The 15,976-nt window shown below is 43.1% G+C and overlaps 1 protein-coding gene across 1 annotated transcript in view; it reads left to right on the forward strand.

The window, feature by feature from the left end:
* The first annotated feature begins 916 nt into the window (after nt 1–916).
* Nucleotides 917–15,976, forward strand: part of Msp300 (Muscle-specific protein 300 kDa) — an 88,412-nt gene continuing 73,352 nt past the window's right edge. Inside the window, 4 exon segments of the mRNA XM_017910494.1 lie at nt 917–1,178; nt 4,570–4,851; nt 4,854–4,972; nt 7,568–7,796. Of these exon segments, the coding sequence (XP_017765983.1) occupies nt 4,620–4,851; nt 4,854–4,972; nt 7,568–7,796 (580 nt within the window). The 5' untranslated portion in view covers nt 917–1,178; nt 4,570–4,619.

Consider the following 15,976-nt stretch of genomic DNA (forward strand, 5'->3'; position numbering starts at 1 on the left):
TTTAAAAATTCAAAGAAAAATCCAGAACGGAGTTCGGGGAAAAAGTCAAAGGAAAGCGGAGAACGAAATTTCAAAGACTTGAAAAAAATAGAAAGCGGGATGAATAAATTGAAAATTCGTTGAGTCATAGGACGGGACAAAATTTTTATAGATCGACAGAAAAATCCAGAAGGGAGTTTAAAAGTTGAAAGAAAATCGGAGAACGAAATTTCAAAGGATCGGGAGAAAGATCAAAATCGAGACGAATAAATTGCAAATTCGTGGCAGCATTGCACGAAATTCGCGAAACGAAATTTCAAAAGATCTAAAAAAAGAGAGAAAAAAATCGAAAGCGAGATAAAAAGATTGAAAATTGGTTGCGGCAGGGTCTGGAAGATTCGACGAGGGATGGTGATGGTGAATCGGAAAGAAGGGAGAAAGTCGGTAAAAGGAGCGAATAAATTGCAAATTCGTGGCAGCATTACACGAAATTCGCAAAACGGAATTTCAAAAGATCTAAAAAAACAGAGAAAAAAATCGAAAGCGAGATAAAAAGATTGAAAATTGGTTGCGGCAGGGTCTGGAAGATTCGACGAGGGATGATGATGGTGACTCGAAAAGAAGGGAGAAAGTCGGTAAAAGGAGCGAGTGAGAGGAACACGGAGGATCCTCGCGATCTTACCTCAGCGCCGATAATAAAACGGAAGCGCGTCGGGAAGGCCGTGGAGCGGAGAGCGGGAGGAAGGGGATGATCGCGATCGAGGGCGGAAAGCGAGGCAAAGGGACGAGGAAATGTAGAACGGGAGCGTTGAGCGGACTCGCGCGAGTGGTAAGCCGAAGCCGAAAGCTCGAGCGACGCCAAAGTTAAATATAAATGTCGCGGCAAGCGGCTCCTGGACCGATGAACCAACCGGCCGACCAGTCTCTTCGTGGTCTTCGTCGTCGACCGAACCACGAAAATCCGACCTCACCGACCCGTCGTCCGCGCGGCTCATCCTCGCGATCCATCTCGATCACCCAGCTAGAGTGTTTCGAATCCGAGTCGTGGAACGCGAGACGATCTCCGATGAAACTTCGCCGACGCGAAGCTTGAACGAAAATCGACCGAACGCGCTCTCTCCTATCACTGTGTGCCTGCTTTCAACCTTCGCAACCGGATTTCCGATCATCGCCCCAGTCTGCGGCTCCACGTCGTTTCGGTATCGTTTCCTTTTACTTTCTCTAAATCCTACTTCTAGATCGTCTATACAGGATCTAAGCAGAGATCGAGGACCACCTCTGCGCAGACTCGCGATAATTTCTCAGATCGGATCTCGTCAGACATGTCTCGAAGGAGTTAGAGTTATTAGAGATTTCTTAGCAGAAGTTCCTACTCTACGGTTTCGAAGGAAACTCGCGAGGAGTAAAGCCGAGGATTGCAGAGAGACTCTCGAGCGGATTTTCGCAGCCGAAAATTCCAGTCGCTCGACGATCCTCGGGGCTAACCGGCACCTTATAGAGCAACCTGTGTCAAAAGCATCGCTTCTGAACGAAGACTATTTCTGTTCGTTAATTCGGCGGTAATTTTATTTTTGGACGCAGCATCCGAGGTCCAGGATCCAGCGAGCTAACTGCCTGCTCCTTTCTCCCGTCACTTTCTTCACGTTTCTTCTTTGCTTTCCTTTTCTCTTCTCTTTGGCTGAATCTTCTGTCTGTCGAGTCACGAGAAAACAGCTTTCCCATTCGTCACCATGGACAATCCCCATGGATACACCGAACCGAGAGATAAGTTTATTCTTCTCCATCCTCGACGACAGACGAGTCCTATTTTTACCCGCGTTTCAAAGCAGGAATCCGCGTGCACCTGGCTTTCGTACATACGAGGCTTATCGTTGTCGAGTGGCGGTGTTATAAATAGCCCATGGCATTCGATTCCGCCGGATGCTTTATTAAAATCGGTGGAACGAACCCGTCCAGCATCCCTGTCGCTCGTAATGGCGCTCGTGAACTTTAACAAGAACAAAATGGACGCGTGCCTTTGGCCAACCGTGTTTCTCGCTTCTCCAGGTCTCCCTGCATCATCTCCCCTCGCCCTCTCGTTCCTGTTTATTTCCACAAGCCACCAACTTCCGCTTCGGGGTTTAAAAAAGAATCGAAGGGACGCGACACGGCGTAAAAGGTCCACCTTGTCGGAGTCAGAAGTGAGGTTAGGAAACGGGGTCAGGAAACGCGGGAAAATTTGAACGCTGGTCGTCACGCTCCACTTTCTCTCGCGTTTCTTATATTCTCTCCTCGCGTTTCTTATATTTTCTCTCTCCGAGAGGGGAACACAAGGGCGCCTCTGTCTCGAGGCTGATCGGATAGCAATGGCGAGCTACCTCGCGGACGCGTGGCGCTACGAGCAGCGATGGCGCCATGCACCGACGCGTGTCACGGCAAGGCTAATTGTAGGTGTTAATATTCGCGTCACTTTCTGAAATATCTGACGCAGTCGTTGCAAATATACCTGCCGTGTCGGACACGTCTGTGGGCAGTGCTCGAGTCGCTCTGAAATAGATTTCTCGTTATATTTAGGCGGCCTACACTCGATATCCAGCCAAAAGCCTTTAGACCTTCGACCCGTGCGATCGAGTCCTAACTTCCTCGTATCTGGCACCCGTTAAATCGGGGAAATTCTGCAATCTCGATCCTCTTATCCGTTTCTGGTGAATTCTGGAGAATCGTCTGTGATGACGGTGTCAGGGGGGAAATGGACGCCAGTTCGTGGAAGATGATCCGCGCTTGAGAGATGTTTACGTTCGTGTTTTGCGGTGTGTATAGCATCCGAGGCTTAACGAGGCGAAGAAGAGGTTGTTGCCGGTTAGGCTAACGTCGCATCGAGGTGTAGAAGAGATTCGGTGGATAGGAAGAGAAAGGGAATTGGCGAGGACGATAACGGTCACGTTTAATTTCGCAGCTTGCACTTCACGCCTCTTCTCATTGTGTAACGTCACGTACGGCGCCGCGATTTGTCCTGTTACACGTTTTTCACACGGTAACGTGCACAAGTCAGCGGGAAGCAGACAATCGAAGCGCCTATTTCGAGAGAATTTTGGACCATTGCCCATCCTAATCTGCCTACTCACTGCCACTACGCGACCCAGAGCTCGTTACACGTCGAAGCCACTTCAACTTCCACGCGATATCTCTTTAATTTCGATCCACGTAAGCGATGGATCGTTTATCGCTTTTCCAATTAATTTGCAACGTTAGTTCCCTCGTTTGCGGCACAACGCGTTTTCGGCGCGTCGATGCGCTTTTATTCTCGATAAAATCGGTACTCGTTCGAGGGGTACACGAATTTTAGGAATTTTCGAAATTTTATTTTACACCGAAAGTTGCGACATGGCGCTCTCTGTTGCTATCGTTGATATTTATTCAGGTATATCGGTTCGTTAGCGAAGTTAATGGGAATACGGGATGACGAAACATTCCATCCGCTCAAACCCGATTTTTCGTATCGATATTTTTGTGATTTTAATAACATCCAGGTTTATTTTTGATGTATTTAAATTTTCATCGGTATTCGCGATTTTATGAAATTGGATAGTAAAAGATATCAAACAATTCGCTTTTCATTGGCGATTATGTTATGATTTAACGAAAGCAACGAAGCAGTTAAATCATGCAAATATTGCATCCCCTTAAATACGAATTTTTATATTTTAATTTTCTTTGGTTATAGTGAAATTGAAAATTCCCATTGGTTATAGAAATTTTCTAAATTCCTTAATATTGGAAAATCAGACACTGTAATTCTTTTTATTATCGCGTAAATTCTCAGATATTTTCAAACGAGAAGAATGAAGAGATTAAATGATACGATATTACATCCCCCTAATTACGATTTTTTAAATTTAATATACCTTTATTCTGGATAAAATTACAATGTATTTCTCACGTATCGAAAACTGCAAAATTTTTGTCGACTATACAAATTCTCCAAATTTTCAATGACTTAAGAAATTTTTGAAAGACCCATCTCTCCTTTGTGATATGTCTCGATATTATAAAATAAGACTCTAAAAATTATTAACCCTTTGCACTCTAAGATGTTTTCGCCATAAAGACATGATAATTCGAAGCTTTCCTTATGCTTCTAACCTCGGTGATACCATTTATACTAAAATAAAAAGATGCAAATGTATATCATTTCCATACTTCATCTACAGTTACTTAACCGTTTGAGTGCCAAGCAGCGCGATCGCGCTTCTTCTATTTTGTGTCCAAAAGTGCCAGCGCTCTGAGCTGCGAAGCTGACAATCAGAGCGCTCGGTTGGTGAACGCGGAATATGAGAAGCGCTATCGCGCCGCTCGGCATTTTTGGACACGGAATATGACAAGCGCTATCGCGCCGCTTGGCAAATATCGATTGGGAAACAATAATGACCCGTGGCACTCAAACGGTTAAATTTCGAGGTATTAAAACAAACGGTGAAAATAATAATTAAACAAACGATGAATATGTCAAAGTGCAAAGGGTTAAAAGATAATTCATTTTATCACTATGAAAATTCAGATCGATTTTTGTACGAAAACAGCTAAGTGACGCATTACTGCATCCCCTTACAGCAATGCTAGGTGATCGAAGCGCGCCCCTAGGAGCTTCGAAATAGCCAAAGATGTCGCAGCCGCCGTCAAAACCCCATGGAAAACCCGGGCCAGGGGGTGGTTGGCCTGGCAGACCGAACGTGCCTGGCCAGTACCGACCCCCTTCCCCTTTCAGTCCCACGGGCTCACCGCATCCTCAGCGAGCTCGAGGACCTCCTACCCCGGTTCATCATGCTCATCCTGCGTCACCCTTGACGTATACTGGAATGAGGCACCCGATGAGCCCAGTACCGATTGGAATGCCGAACCTGGAATGTCGCCCGTCTTTGGATCACCTACGGGATATATACAGTGCCCTAGGCCCAGGTGGCCGTCACCGATCCCAGTGGGAACTCAGGCACCCAGGCCCTATATACCGACTCAGGTAAGTGTCATTTTAAACACCAATCGGTAATGATTTCCAGGTGTTTATTGGTACTAGGAAATTGGCAGAGACAGTATTAGAAATTCTGTATATAGAGTTTTCATGTAATTCGAATTTAATAGTGTAATAGAACACAGATTTGTCAGCCAAGTCTGTTTGAATCAGGCTCTATCGATTGCGAGGAATTTATCTGTAAAAATATTGAAGAATTAGCAGGGAATTTAAAATTTCATCCTGTATTTGAAATTAATCTGTAAAGATTTTTATTAACCAATTAAACCTTCGAAAAACAGAGCGTATCTATATAAGCTAGTTCAAGGAGGAATTAGTATGCCTAAGTCTTACTGTATTCGATACCAAGATCGCAAATTCGAGTCAATTACATCACCAAAGGGGTGTATCGACGCTAGGGAATTTGTCATAAAATCGCACTCGATTTCCAATCATTTTTCCTATTTAAAATACAGAATCATCTCAATTCGATGTCAATCTTCCAAACACCCTCAATCGTATCTCTAAAAAGAAATAGGAGGAACAAGAATTATTTGCACTAGGGAATTTGGAATAGGTATTTCCACTATCCTAGTTCCTACTAGCCGGAGGTAACGTGAAGTAAGACATAGCAGAGAATGATGGCGGAAACGTGGAATTTCATAGAAAGCACACGGACCGCGACGAGATCTACTTTATTCTTGGCCTCATTAGTCATCGGGATGGACAGGAACCGATCGGTGAACACGGATAGCTGTTAGCCAGCGAGTTCTAAACGCGTCCTCCACCCTAGGAAATCGCATAAACGGGAAACGTTGCATATTGGGTCGTAATCAAGAAACACGTGCCAACCACGTCTAGGAAAGGGAGACCTCTCGGTTCACGTGGCGTCGAAGGACTCGACTGTTTCTCGAGGGTTCTCATCATCGAGGATCGGTATTCGAGGACGACACGTGGACGGGGATAGATTTTTCCCCTAAATTCGATTTTACACGCGAATCGTCGCGAAGTTTGGACGTTTTCACGAGGAAGATTCGGGCTGCTTCGTTGCGAATTCGCCACGTGGATCGTCCGCTTTTCACGCCCACGCGACCGACTGGCCGAGGCACCGTCGAAATAGGGACGCCTAAATAAAATGTAGGCCGCGACAAGTTCCAACGACCGGTTTACCACACGCGCGCCAGGTGTGAATGCACCGCTCGAGCTCCAATCTCCGATCCATGCACTCTCGGCGAGGATTCCACTTGGGTCCTTGCGACTTGCTGCAAGGATGCAGTCGAAGAAGTTTCGTCAGGGTTGGAGAGGGATTTGGGTGTATGAAATTTGGTGAAATTGGAAACAGAATGAGGAAAATGTGCATTATTAATGAAGAAATAGAGAAGTACACGAATTTCTCGCAGATATTGGTTAATTCATAGAAATAAAATCTCGAAATTTGGGATAAAATGTTGTGATTAGGAATCCCGAAGAATTAGAGTATAAAATTTAGTTGACAAATTAGGAAAGAATTAGAATTAGAAAATAGGAAATTTATTTGGCAAATGAGAAAAATACCAGAGATAAAAAGGAGATTAATAAAGCGAATCAAAACGTACACGAATTTCCTCCAGACATTGAGTAGTTCATAGAATTCGAGTATAAAATTTATTTGACATATTAGGAAAGAATTAGAATTAGAAATTAGGAAATTTATTTATCAAATGAGGAAAATATGAGAGAATTTAGGAGCTTAATAAAATAAATCAAAATGTACACGAATTTCATATAAACATTGGTTAGTTCATAGAATTCGAGTATAAAATTTATTTGACAAATCAGGAAAGAATCAGAATTATAAATAAGGAAACTTATTTGACAAATGAGAAAAATACGAGAGAAAATAGGAGATTAATAAAATAAATCAAAATGTACACGAAGTTCATATAGACATTGGTTAGTTCACAGAATTCGAGTATAAAATTTATTTGACAAATTAGAAAAGACTTAGAATTAGAAATTAGGAAATTTATTTATCAAATGAGGGAAATACGAGAGAAAATAGATCAATAAAACGAATCAAAATGTACACGAATTTTATACAGACATTGTTTAATTCATAGAAATAAAGTTTCAAAATTTGGAATAAAGGATTGTGATTAATAATTGTAAGGAATTTGATTACAAAATTCACCTAGAAAATTAGGAAAGGACGGAAGAAAATGGGAGAATAACTAAACGAATCAGGACATACACGAGTTTCTCAAGAACACAGGTTAGAAAACAGAAACGAAGTCTCGAGATGTGTGCTGATCGATCTCGCATAGAGTCCGTGAGGAATTTAGGTATAAAATTTGGCACAAGAGCGAGGTTAATAAAGAGTAATCAAAGCTGTCGGAAATATAGGTTAGGAGATAGAACCCAGGTGTACAGTAAACACGAAATAAAGAGACACGAGTAGACCGACTAGATATATCTTCGCGAACAATCTAATCTCTCAAAGTCACTCAGCGGAGTTCAGGAAATGACTGTTTGTCCTATCTAATATAAAATGCAGTACATGCGTGCTATCGCTAATAAATTGATAATTTCATCTTTTTTTCTGCATTTTTCCTGCATTTCGAACAGAGCTCAGTGGAGAGCGACACGATGTCACCGTCTGCAAGTGGACCAGCGGAATACATGATCGGAACCTATAGACCCGGAGATTACGAGTACGTTGGCGTGCCGCTGGACCACTCGCAAGCGGAAGAGGAATCCAGCGGACCCAGCACCGCGGAAATAATAGCCAACCAGAGTCAGGATTACGTGGACGAGAAACTCGCCGAGTACCAGGCCACGATACAGCAACTTCAAAGTGAGTATCCATTCACCGAGCTTCCTATTCTTCGTGTATCGCAGATGCACCTCGAGAGACATTTAACGATAAATGGTAGTCAGTTTCATCACTGGCAAATTTATTAAACTGCCAGACTGATTATGGAATACAGAGAACTTAACAATTACGTTAATCTTCGAGGAATTACGATGCACGAATTTTTATTTTAGAAATTAAATATATTTTCATTTCTCTTTTTCTTTATAAATATATATATTTTTATTTATTTATTTATTTGATGGATCCTGGTGGTTTCTGTAAAGAAAAGAAAGTATCGAAAATTAAACGAAACTTTAGCCTGCCAGATCGAAAAAATCATAGAATGCAGTGCACTTAATAATTACGCTGATCTTCGAGAAATTGCGATGCATGAATCTTTTATTCGACGAATTAAATATATTTTCGTTCCTCTTTTCCTATATATCTATATATTTATTTATTCGATGAATCTTGGTAGTTCCTGTAAAGAAAAGAAAGTATCAAAAATTAAAGGAAACCTTAGCCTGCCAGATTGGAAAAAGACGTTCGAGATCATCGAATACAGTGCACTTAATAATTGCACTGATATTAGAGAAATTACGATGTACGAATTTTTTTATTTGACGAATTAAATATACTTTGATTTCCCTTTCTCTTTATAAATATATATATATTTTTTATTTATTTATTTGATGCATCCTGGTAGTTTATGTAAAGAAAAAGAGTATCGAGAATTAAACTAAACCTTAGTCTACCAAATCGGAAAAAGATGTTCGAGATCATCGAATACAGTGCATTTAATAATTGCTCTAATCTTCGAGAAATTACGATGCACACATTTTTTATTTGACGAATTAAATATACTTTGATTTCCCTTTCTCTTTATAAATATATATATTTTTTTTATTTATTTATTTGATGCATCCTGGTAGTTTATGTAAAGAAAAAGAGTATCGAGAATTAAACTAAACTTTAGTTTGCCAAATCGGAAGAAGGCTTTCGAGAAAATCGAGATTAGTTGATGCAACTGAAATGCAAATTAGCGGCACGGCCCGGAACGCCTCGGTGAAAATTCGTTTTTATTGGCAGCCATCGCCGAGGAACGTTATTTCGGTGCAACATAGCGTTCAAGATAGACATTGACAATGATCTAACGAACCAAAAACCGATGTTTCCGATGCGGTTACACGATACTTCTGGCAAGCGCGAAATCAATGAACGTCTGCCTGCCAATTCGGAAATCTCATGGAACGATCTTCACCGACTTACGAAACGCTCTTTTCGTATTACAAGCCAAATCCGCGAACCCGTTTCTCGCGGTTTCTCTCGTTTCTATGAAATATTCACAACGCCACGCGAGTACCTGTTGTCGCGGATTACGCGAAAAGCCTTCTGCGACGCGAGCGATATAGTTAGCGGGAAATCGCTAATTTATTCGAACGATACGAGCGTTTATTCTTTCCATGTCTCGCAAATGAAGTCACGCATTCGCTGTTTAACTCGCGGTCTTTTTATAGCCTTTTTACGTCCAGTTTTTGCGCGAATCAATCGAATCGAGAACCTTTCGCGAACCTGCACGCAGTCGTTTTCCTGTTTGCCTCCGCGGAATTTTAAACACCAGGGATAATGGATATTTGGTCGATGTTTGCGAGATATTTCGAATTTATGCAAACATCGACGACGAGGCAAAAAATTTCTAAAGTGTATTTATATAGCCGCTAATTTTTCGTATTGTTGAATACCTCGAATTCAAATGAACACTGACAACTGCGACTTATGGGTGTTTAAGTTTGCACTCGGGAATTTTTTCGTTACAGGAAAATAGTAACTCGGAGACATTCTATCATAAAGTCGACGATATTTTTAAAACGGTAAATAAGAAATCGTATGCAAATTAAGGCGTAGAATTATGTTACTTCGATATTCAACGCATCCTCGGATAATTGTAAATTTGATATATTAATTTACATCCATCTTTAGAATTTGATTAAATGGCGACTGAGAGGCACTTCTCGAGTGCAAAGGGTTAATTGCACAGTATACGTGGAAAAGAAGTTAAATTTAACGAAAGATTAAAATGCGAGAATATTAAATCGGAATAACAGAATGGCAGAAATCAGAACTCCGATGTGTATTCAATTATATGGAAACATCGGGATGCCGGAACGCTGAAATAATAGAAAACGTCTGCAACACTTAAATACCAAAATATTAGTATGTACGAAAATACCGAGGTGGTAAAATGCCATTAGAATGTCAGAGTATCGAAATATTAACTTAAATATCTTTTACTTAAATATCTAAAAGTACTTAAATCTAATAAAACGCTAAATACCCAAAATTAAAAGAAATTACGTCTAATCGTGAATATATAACACGTGAACGATTCGAAATATAGTATTTTATAGTATTTTTCAAGATTACGTTTCTCTTACAAGTCCTTCATTTCTTATTTTTAATTTCTTTCTTAACAGCTTCCTTATTCTTAACTAGAAATTTCTTCCGAATAGTTATCGATAGTTGAGCCGTTCACTGTACAAATCGATTAACTCCACATTTTGAAAAATTTTAAATTTAAGTGTCGAAGCACTTGTTATAGTCATAACCTTTTATATTCACGATTTTTCAAAAAGTGGAGTTAATCGATTTGTGCAGTGAACGGCTCAGTTATCAAGTGGTATTGTGGCCTAACAAATTAATTAACAATAAATTAATAAATATTCCAAATAAATCTATAATTAAGATAATAATAAAACTCTAATCATAAATATCTCGAAAACTATCGAGTAGTTGCCCTTATAATGATCTTCCTCTGGAAATGAAAGAATAGCATAATTATTCCCGTTTTCACAGATGACGATAGGTATTTATCTATTAGCTGATATTGCTTCTAAATACCGTGGTGACATAATCACCAACTATAGTTAAGCTTTTTTCTCTCGAGCAAATTTTCTCCGATACTCGACACAACTTGCAGGTCCACGCGATATATTTATTTTCTTAAACTAGATGATGAAATCTACAAACCTGAAAAGTTTCGACTAAATCTACGACTCGAAGGATTTGGACCCTTCTTATTAGACACTCGCGTGGAACGACGAGATCGACCTACCTCAAAAATGCCTGCTAGAACGCAATTTGCATACGAATCGGCGTGAATTCGTTAGCACTAGGTTTACGGAGGCTATCTGTATATCTATTTCTAAGGACATCTGTCAAATTGACAGGTAAAAGATACCACGTGCCTTTTTCTTTAACGATTAGTTTAATTTAAAAACAATTATATATTATATTAACAGTCTTAACCCTTTGCACTCGAGAGGCGAGCTTCAGTCACCATTTCATAAAATTTGGAAGATCGATATTAATTAATATATCAAATTTAATGCAATGTGTGCGAGCTATCGAAATCAAATAATTCTACAATTCTTTGTTTACTGCTCAAAAAAGTATCGTCAGCTTTTTAGTAGAGAATCTTCGAACTCCTGTTCTTCTTTAGCCAAAAAATGGCCGAGTGCAAAGGGTTAAAACAGTAAATAACAAATTATACGCAAATTTACACGTAGAATTATTTTACTTCGACATTCCACGCACATTGTTGCGTTATTTTATCCATAAATTAATTAACACTGATTTTTGGAATTCTATTAAATGGCGACCGAGGCTCGTCTCTCGAGCGCAAAGGGTTAAAATTAAAATTGGAAAAGAAAATTTAAAATATCGATTTAAAATATTTCGCTAGCAACGAAAATTATTAAATTTTACCCTCTTATTTTTGGGGGATTTTTGAAATTCTATTAAATGGCGATCGAGGCTACGGTGGAAGATTGGAAAAAATTTGCGAGTCGCCGAGCACCGTGAGAGATAAAACGACTGGTTCTTATCTCTTGAGAAGAATTTGGTACCGAACGTGGAAAAATATGGAGCTTGATTGAAATTACAGGGTATAAGTGGTTCGGTTAATAATAAATATCATTCGTTGCAATGAAAGTCCTTCGTGTGCAGGGATTCTAAATATGGGGTGTAGAAAATGGAGCTTGGTGGCAGAAAATTGGAAAAATTGTTAGCGAGATATTCCTGTTTCGTAGGAGGAACTTGAAGAACGCGAAGGAGTACGGAACTCCAGAAGAATTTCAGCTTAATGGGTGAAAATTGTGTAATTCGATGGATCTGTATCACTCGTACGAGATAGAGGGCAGCAAAATTTTCTGGCGTAGGAGGAATTCGGTAGAGAACGTGGAAAGATACGGAACTCGAAAAGAATGCAAGAGATTGCAGGAGTATAAATCTAGTAGTTAATAAGCATCTTGCAGGCTGTTAGCGGAGAATATCGCCGAGAATAAGAATCGAATTTAACTTTTTGTGAAAGAATAGCAGGTCGAAAACTTTCTGCCATAAATTCGACGACATCTTTAACCCTTTGCACTCGAGAGGCGCCCTTTAGTCGCCATTTGATAAAATTTCGAAAATCGATATTAATTAATATATCAAATTTAATGTAATGTAACAGTGTGCAAACTATCGAAATCAAACAATTCTACAATTCTATTATTATACAATTCTATATTTACTACTGAAAAAAGTATCATCAGATTTTTAGTACAGAATATTTGAATTTCTCTAAGAAAGAGAAATTCCCTTTGCACTCGACGATTTTTTGGCTAAAGATGAGTAGGAGTTCAAAGATTTTCTGCTACAAAGTTACTGATATTTTTTCCAGCAGTAAATAAGAAATTCTATAATAATTAACATGTAGAACTATTTGATTTCTATATCTTGCATACCGTTACATTATCTTAAATTTGATATATTAATTAATATCGATCTTCGAGATTTTATCAAATGGTGACTGAAGCTCGCCTCTCGAGTGCAAAGGGTTAATATAAATTAACTAAATCTGTAACCATGGTATAATCGGAGCAACCCTTCCGTCAAATTGAAGAGTTTCGTAAATCTAGTGTTAAATTCCGCGCTCAGCGATCGCGGATCTATCGGTATCGCTATATACACACACACGCGTGTTGTATACGTGTGATTCGCGTATTTATCCGCCGAAGCGTGCATGAGAAACAGACGACGGCTCTTTATAAATAGATCTGACGAGGCACCTGCGATGATCGTTCGCGATTGCCCCCATTGACATTTTTCTCCTAGCTGATGCGCGAAAATTCTCGATCCTCCGATCCACGAATCGATCGTGCACTCGATCGCTCTCGAAGCTTCCTCCGGGACCTTCCCGTCTTCCGTTGACTCCTGGTAACTCGCACGATTCGTGAATGAAACGTGCACCGTCGTTTCCTGTTGGCACGCGACATGTCTCCCAATTGTTTAACCCCAAACCACGGGCGAGTTTATTCTCGGAGGGCCGGCGTTTGAGTTTTTAATCGAGCAGCAGCTTTTGAAACGATCCATAGATCGCGTCATGTGTATTCACGGCGATGTATTTAAATTAGCCACGACTGTTCTTATAATTCGTATTCAGGGTCGTGCTCGGCTTTACGATTAGTCACCTAGCAGCTATTTCTGAAACAACCTGCGGATCGGAGAAAGTTTATCGTCCACGCGTTTGTTATTCCGCGTTTACGCGCGCCCGCGTCCGAATCGTTGCTTTATCGCGCGAGCAGGCACCGATACGCGTTTAATGCCCAGATTAATAAACGATCGAACGTAATTCCGCGCTCGTCACGGCACTCGTAATTGCGGACACGTCCGACTTAACGTAAGAAGCCTAGATAACGACACAACGCGACAGGGAACAGTCGATATTGGGATTATCGTGTGCGCATACGCGACGATCGAATATTGACCGACTCTCGAAACAGCGAAAAGGGAAAAAGAAAAAAGGGGAAAAAGGGGGGAAAAATTTGGAATATGCATGAATCCAGAGATCAAGCGCGTGTTGGAATTCGGCGTTTGATACGGGGGGTTGCACCGCGGGTGTTTTGGCGGGTATTTCGATAACAAAACTGGAACGCAGCCTGTTACCAGCGCGATGCGAAGCTCGGAAAGCATGTTTTGTTTACTAGTTACGATTATCAACCGCGTTACGCAACGATGATACAGGGATAACGCGTCACTGTTTCGTAGAACAGTGCCGCCGATAAAACGCGTACTACTTACGGCGTCCCACTAACGAGTTGCTTCTATATCTGCTTGACAACTGAATACAGTATTCGACTCTGCGAAATACTCGTTTCCTTACATCGCTTATTCCCATTTCTAAATTTCGCAAATTACACCGAAACACCGCAATAGCGTCTTCTCGCAATATTTCTCGCGAGTCGCAAGATCCTGCGGATGCAGAAACTCGTCCTGCGACAAATCAGCCGCATCCTCGGGACCACCAGCGCCGCGTAGGCGTCGCTCCTCGAGTTCTCAGGCTGAACGAGTGGACTCGCCTCGATTACCTGGAAATAAAAAAGGCAACGTAAATCGTCGGTCGCACGCGACGTCATCGAGGGAAATAGAACCGCTGATCCCTCGTCGCGATTCGTTAATAGCCCAGGTTGCGATGCCTCGCGACACCCGCCGATAGCCGCTCGCAGGAGTGCCAAAAGCTTCTTGGCAGAGCGGCGGAATCTGCGAAACGTCCGCTCGTTATCGATGACCATTAACCCGTTACTCCGCCAGCCGTGCATTACGAGTTGACCCCTTGGACCCCGACGAACCTGTTTCCACCCGAAACTCGCGCGATCGGAAGCTCGTTGCACCTCTGCGAACACCGTCGACTACTCGTCGAGATTGCACCGCGACGTTCTTCCAAGCCGAGGACCTCTCGCGACTACCACCCCCGAGGTGCCCCACTGCACCCTCTCGAGGGGTGGCTTCGAAATCCGACGATCTCGGTTTGCACGCGGAACTCGGGGACTCGGTAGGACCGGATGCAAGGAGGTGCTGGTGCACGCACTGGACACTGGTACTCGAAGAATCAGGAGAGTTTTGGACGAGGAGGTGGTTGAAACGGTGGCGCGTGAGATGACATTTAGCCGGCTGGAGGAGAAGGACGCAGGATAAAGGCATCGATCGGTCGGCGTGCTGGCATCAGGAAGGTTAGACCGGTGGAGAGAGAGAGAGAGAGAGAGAGAGAGAGAGAGAAAGGGAGAGAGAAAGGAGAAGACAGGGCGTCGGCGACGACGCGTAGGTCGGTTCGCGGCGCATGGTTCGGCGTCGTGACGGAGCTCGCGATCGTGGATGTCGCGGCGGTAGTCGGCGTCGTGGACGTCGTAGCGAGCGTGCAATGCGGATCGTAGGCAGGGAGAACGGGCGGGCGGGGGGCAGAGGAGGGCACGGAGGGCACACGGGACGGCGGAAGGAGGTGGGGACCCGGCGAGAGGTCGGGAAGAGAGGCACCAATATCGAACCGGCGGCCGTGGTGCGCGGCCGGAGTGCATTCCGTGAGCGGTAGACGCATATCGCACATCGGACAGTCGCCGTGGACGGCACGATATGCGTGCGTGCGTCGTTCGTACGAGGTAACCACGGCTGGGTAACGATCAAGTACGTACGCGGATCATACGTTTTTCGGGCGGACAGAGAGCATCGTGCGCGTGAATCGTGCGGGTGGCCACGCGCCACCGCGGAAGCACAGGCGAAAAGAGGCGTCGCGTCGCCGCGGTGACGAGCAAAGTCTCGCCTTCGACCGGCGAGACGCCGACTACCGCGTCTACTCGCAGCACCGAGAGGAGGACTAAGAGGACCGTAACAGGAGCGTAAGGACGAAGCGAGGCGAGGTGAGGCGTTGCGACTACTGGCTAAGAGGTATTGCGTGTGGTGGTGCGCGTAGTAGTAGAAGCAGGGTGTGGTGCGCGGAGAACAGGTGTCCACGAGGGCAGCTCGACCGTGAAACGAGGAGAAGCCGGAAACCGGTAGGCGAGGAGCGGTGCTGGTTCGGCAGCATGGAACATTCGGGCTGGCTGGCCCAGAGTGAACCTCGCGTGGAAGATCGTCGGGACGAACGGTGAAACGCGACAGCTGCGAGGTGGCTAGTCATGTCGCAGACACCACCGAAGAACGCGAAACCTACCGGCAGCCGGCCGAGTCGTGGCAGCCGGAGGACGCCACGTGGAAGTCGGCTGCAGGCCAGGGTCAACTTCTTCGAGGAGATGTTCGAGAGCCTGGAGTCGTCCACGACCAGCGGCGACTCGTCGTTCGAGGAGAGCTTCGAGCGGATGGTGGAGGAA

This window comes from Eufriesea mexicana, unplaced genomic scaffold (assembly GCF_001483705.2).
Source record: "Eufriesea mexicana isolate 0111107269 unplaced genomic scaffold, ASM148370v2 scaffold106, whole genome shotgun sequence".
Taxonomy (NCBI): domain Eukaryota; kingdom Metazoa; phylum Arthropoda; class Insecta; order Hymenoptera; family Apidae; genus Eufriesea; species Eufriesea mexicana.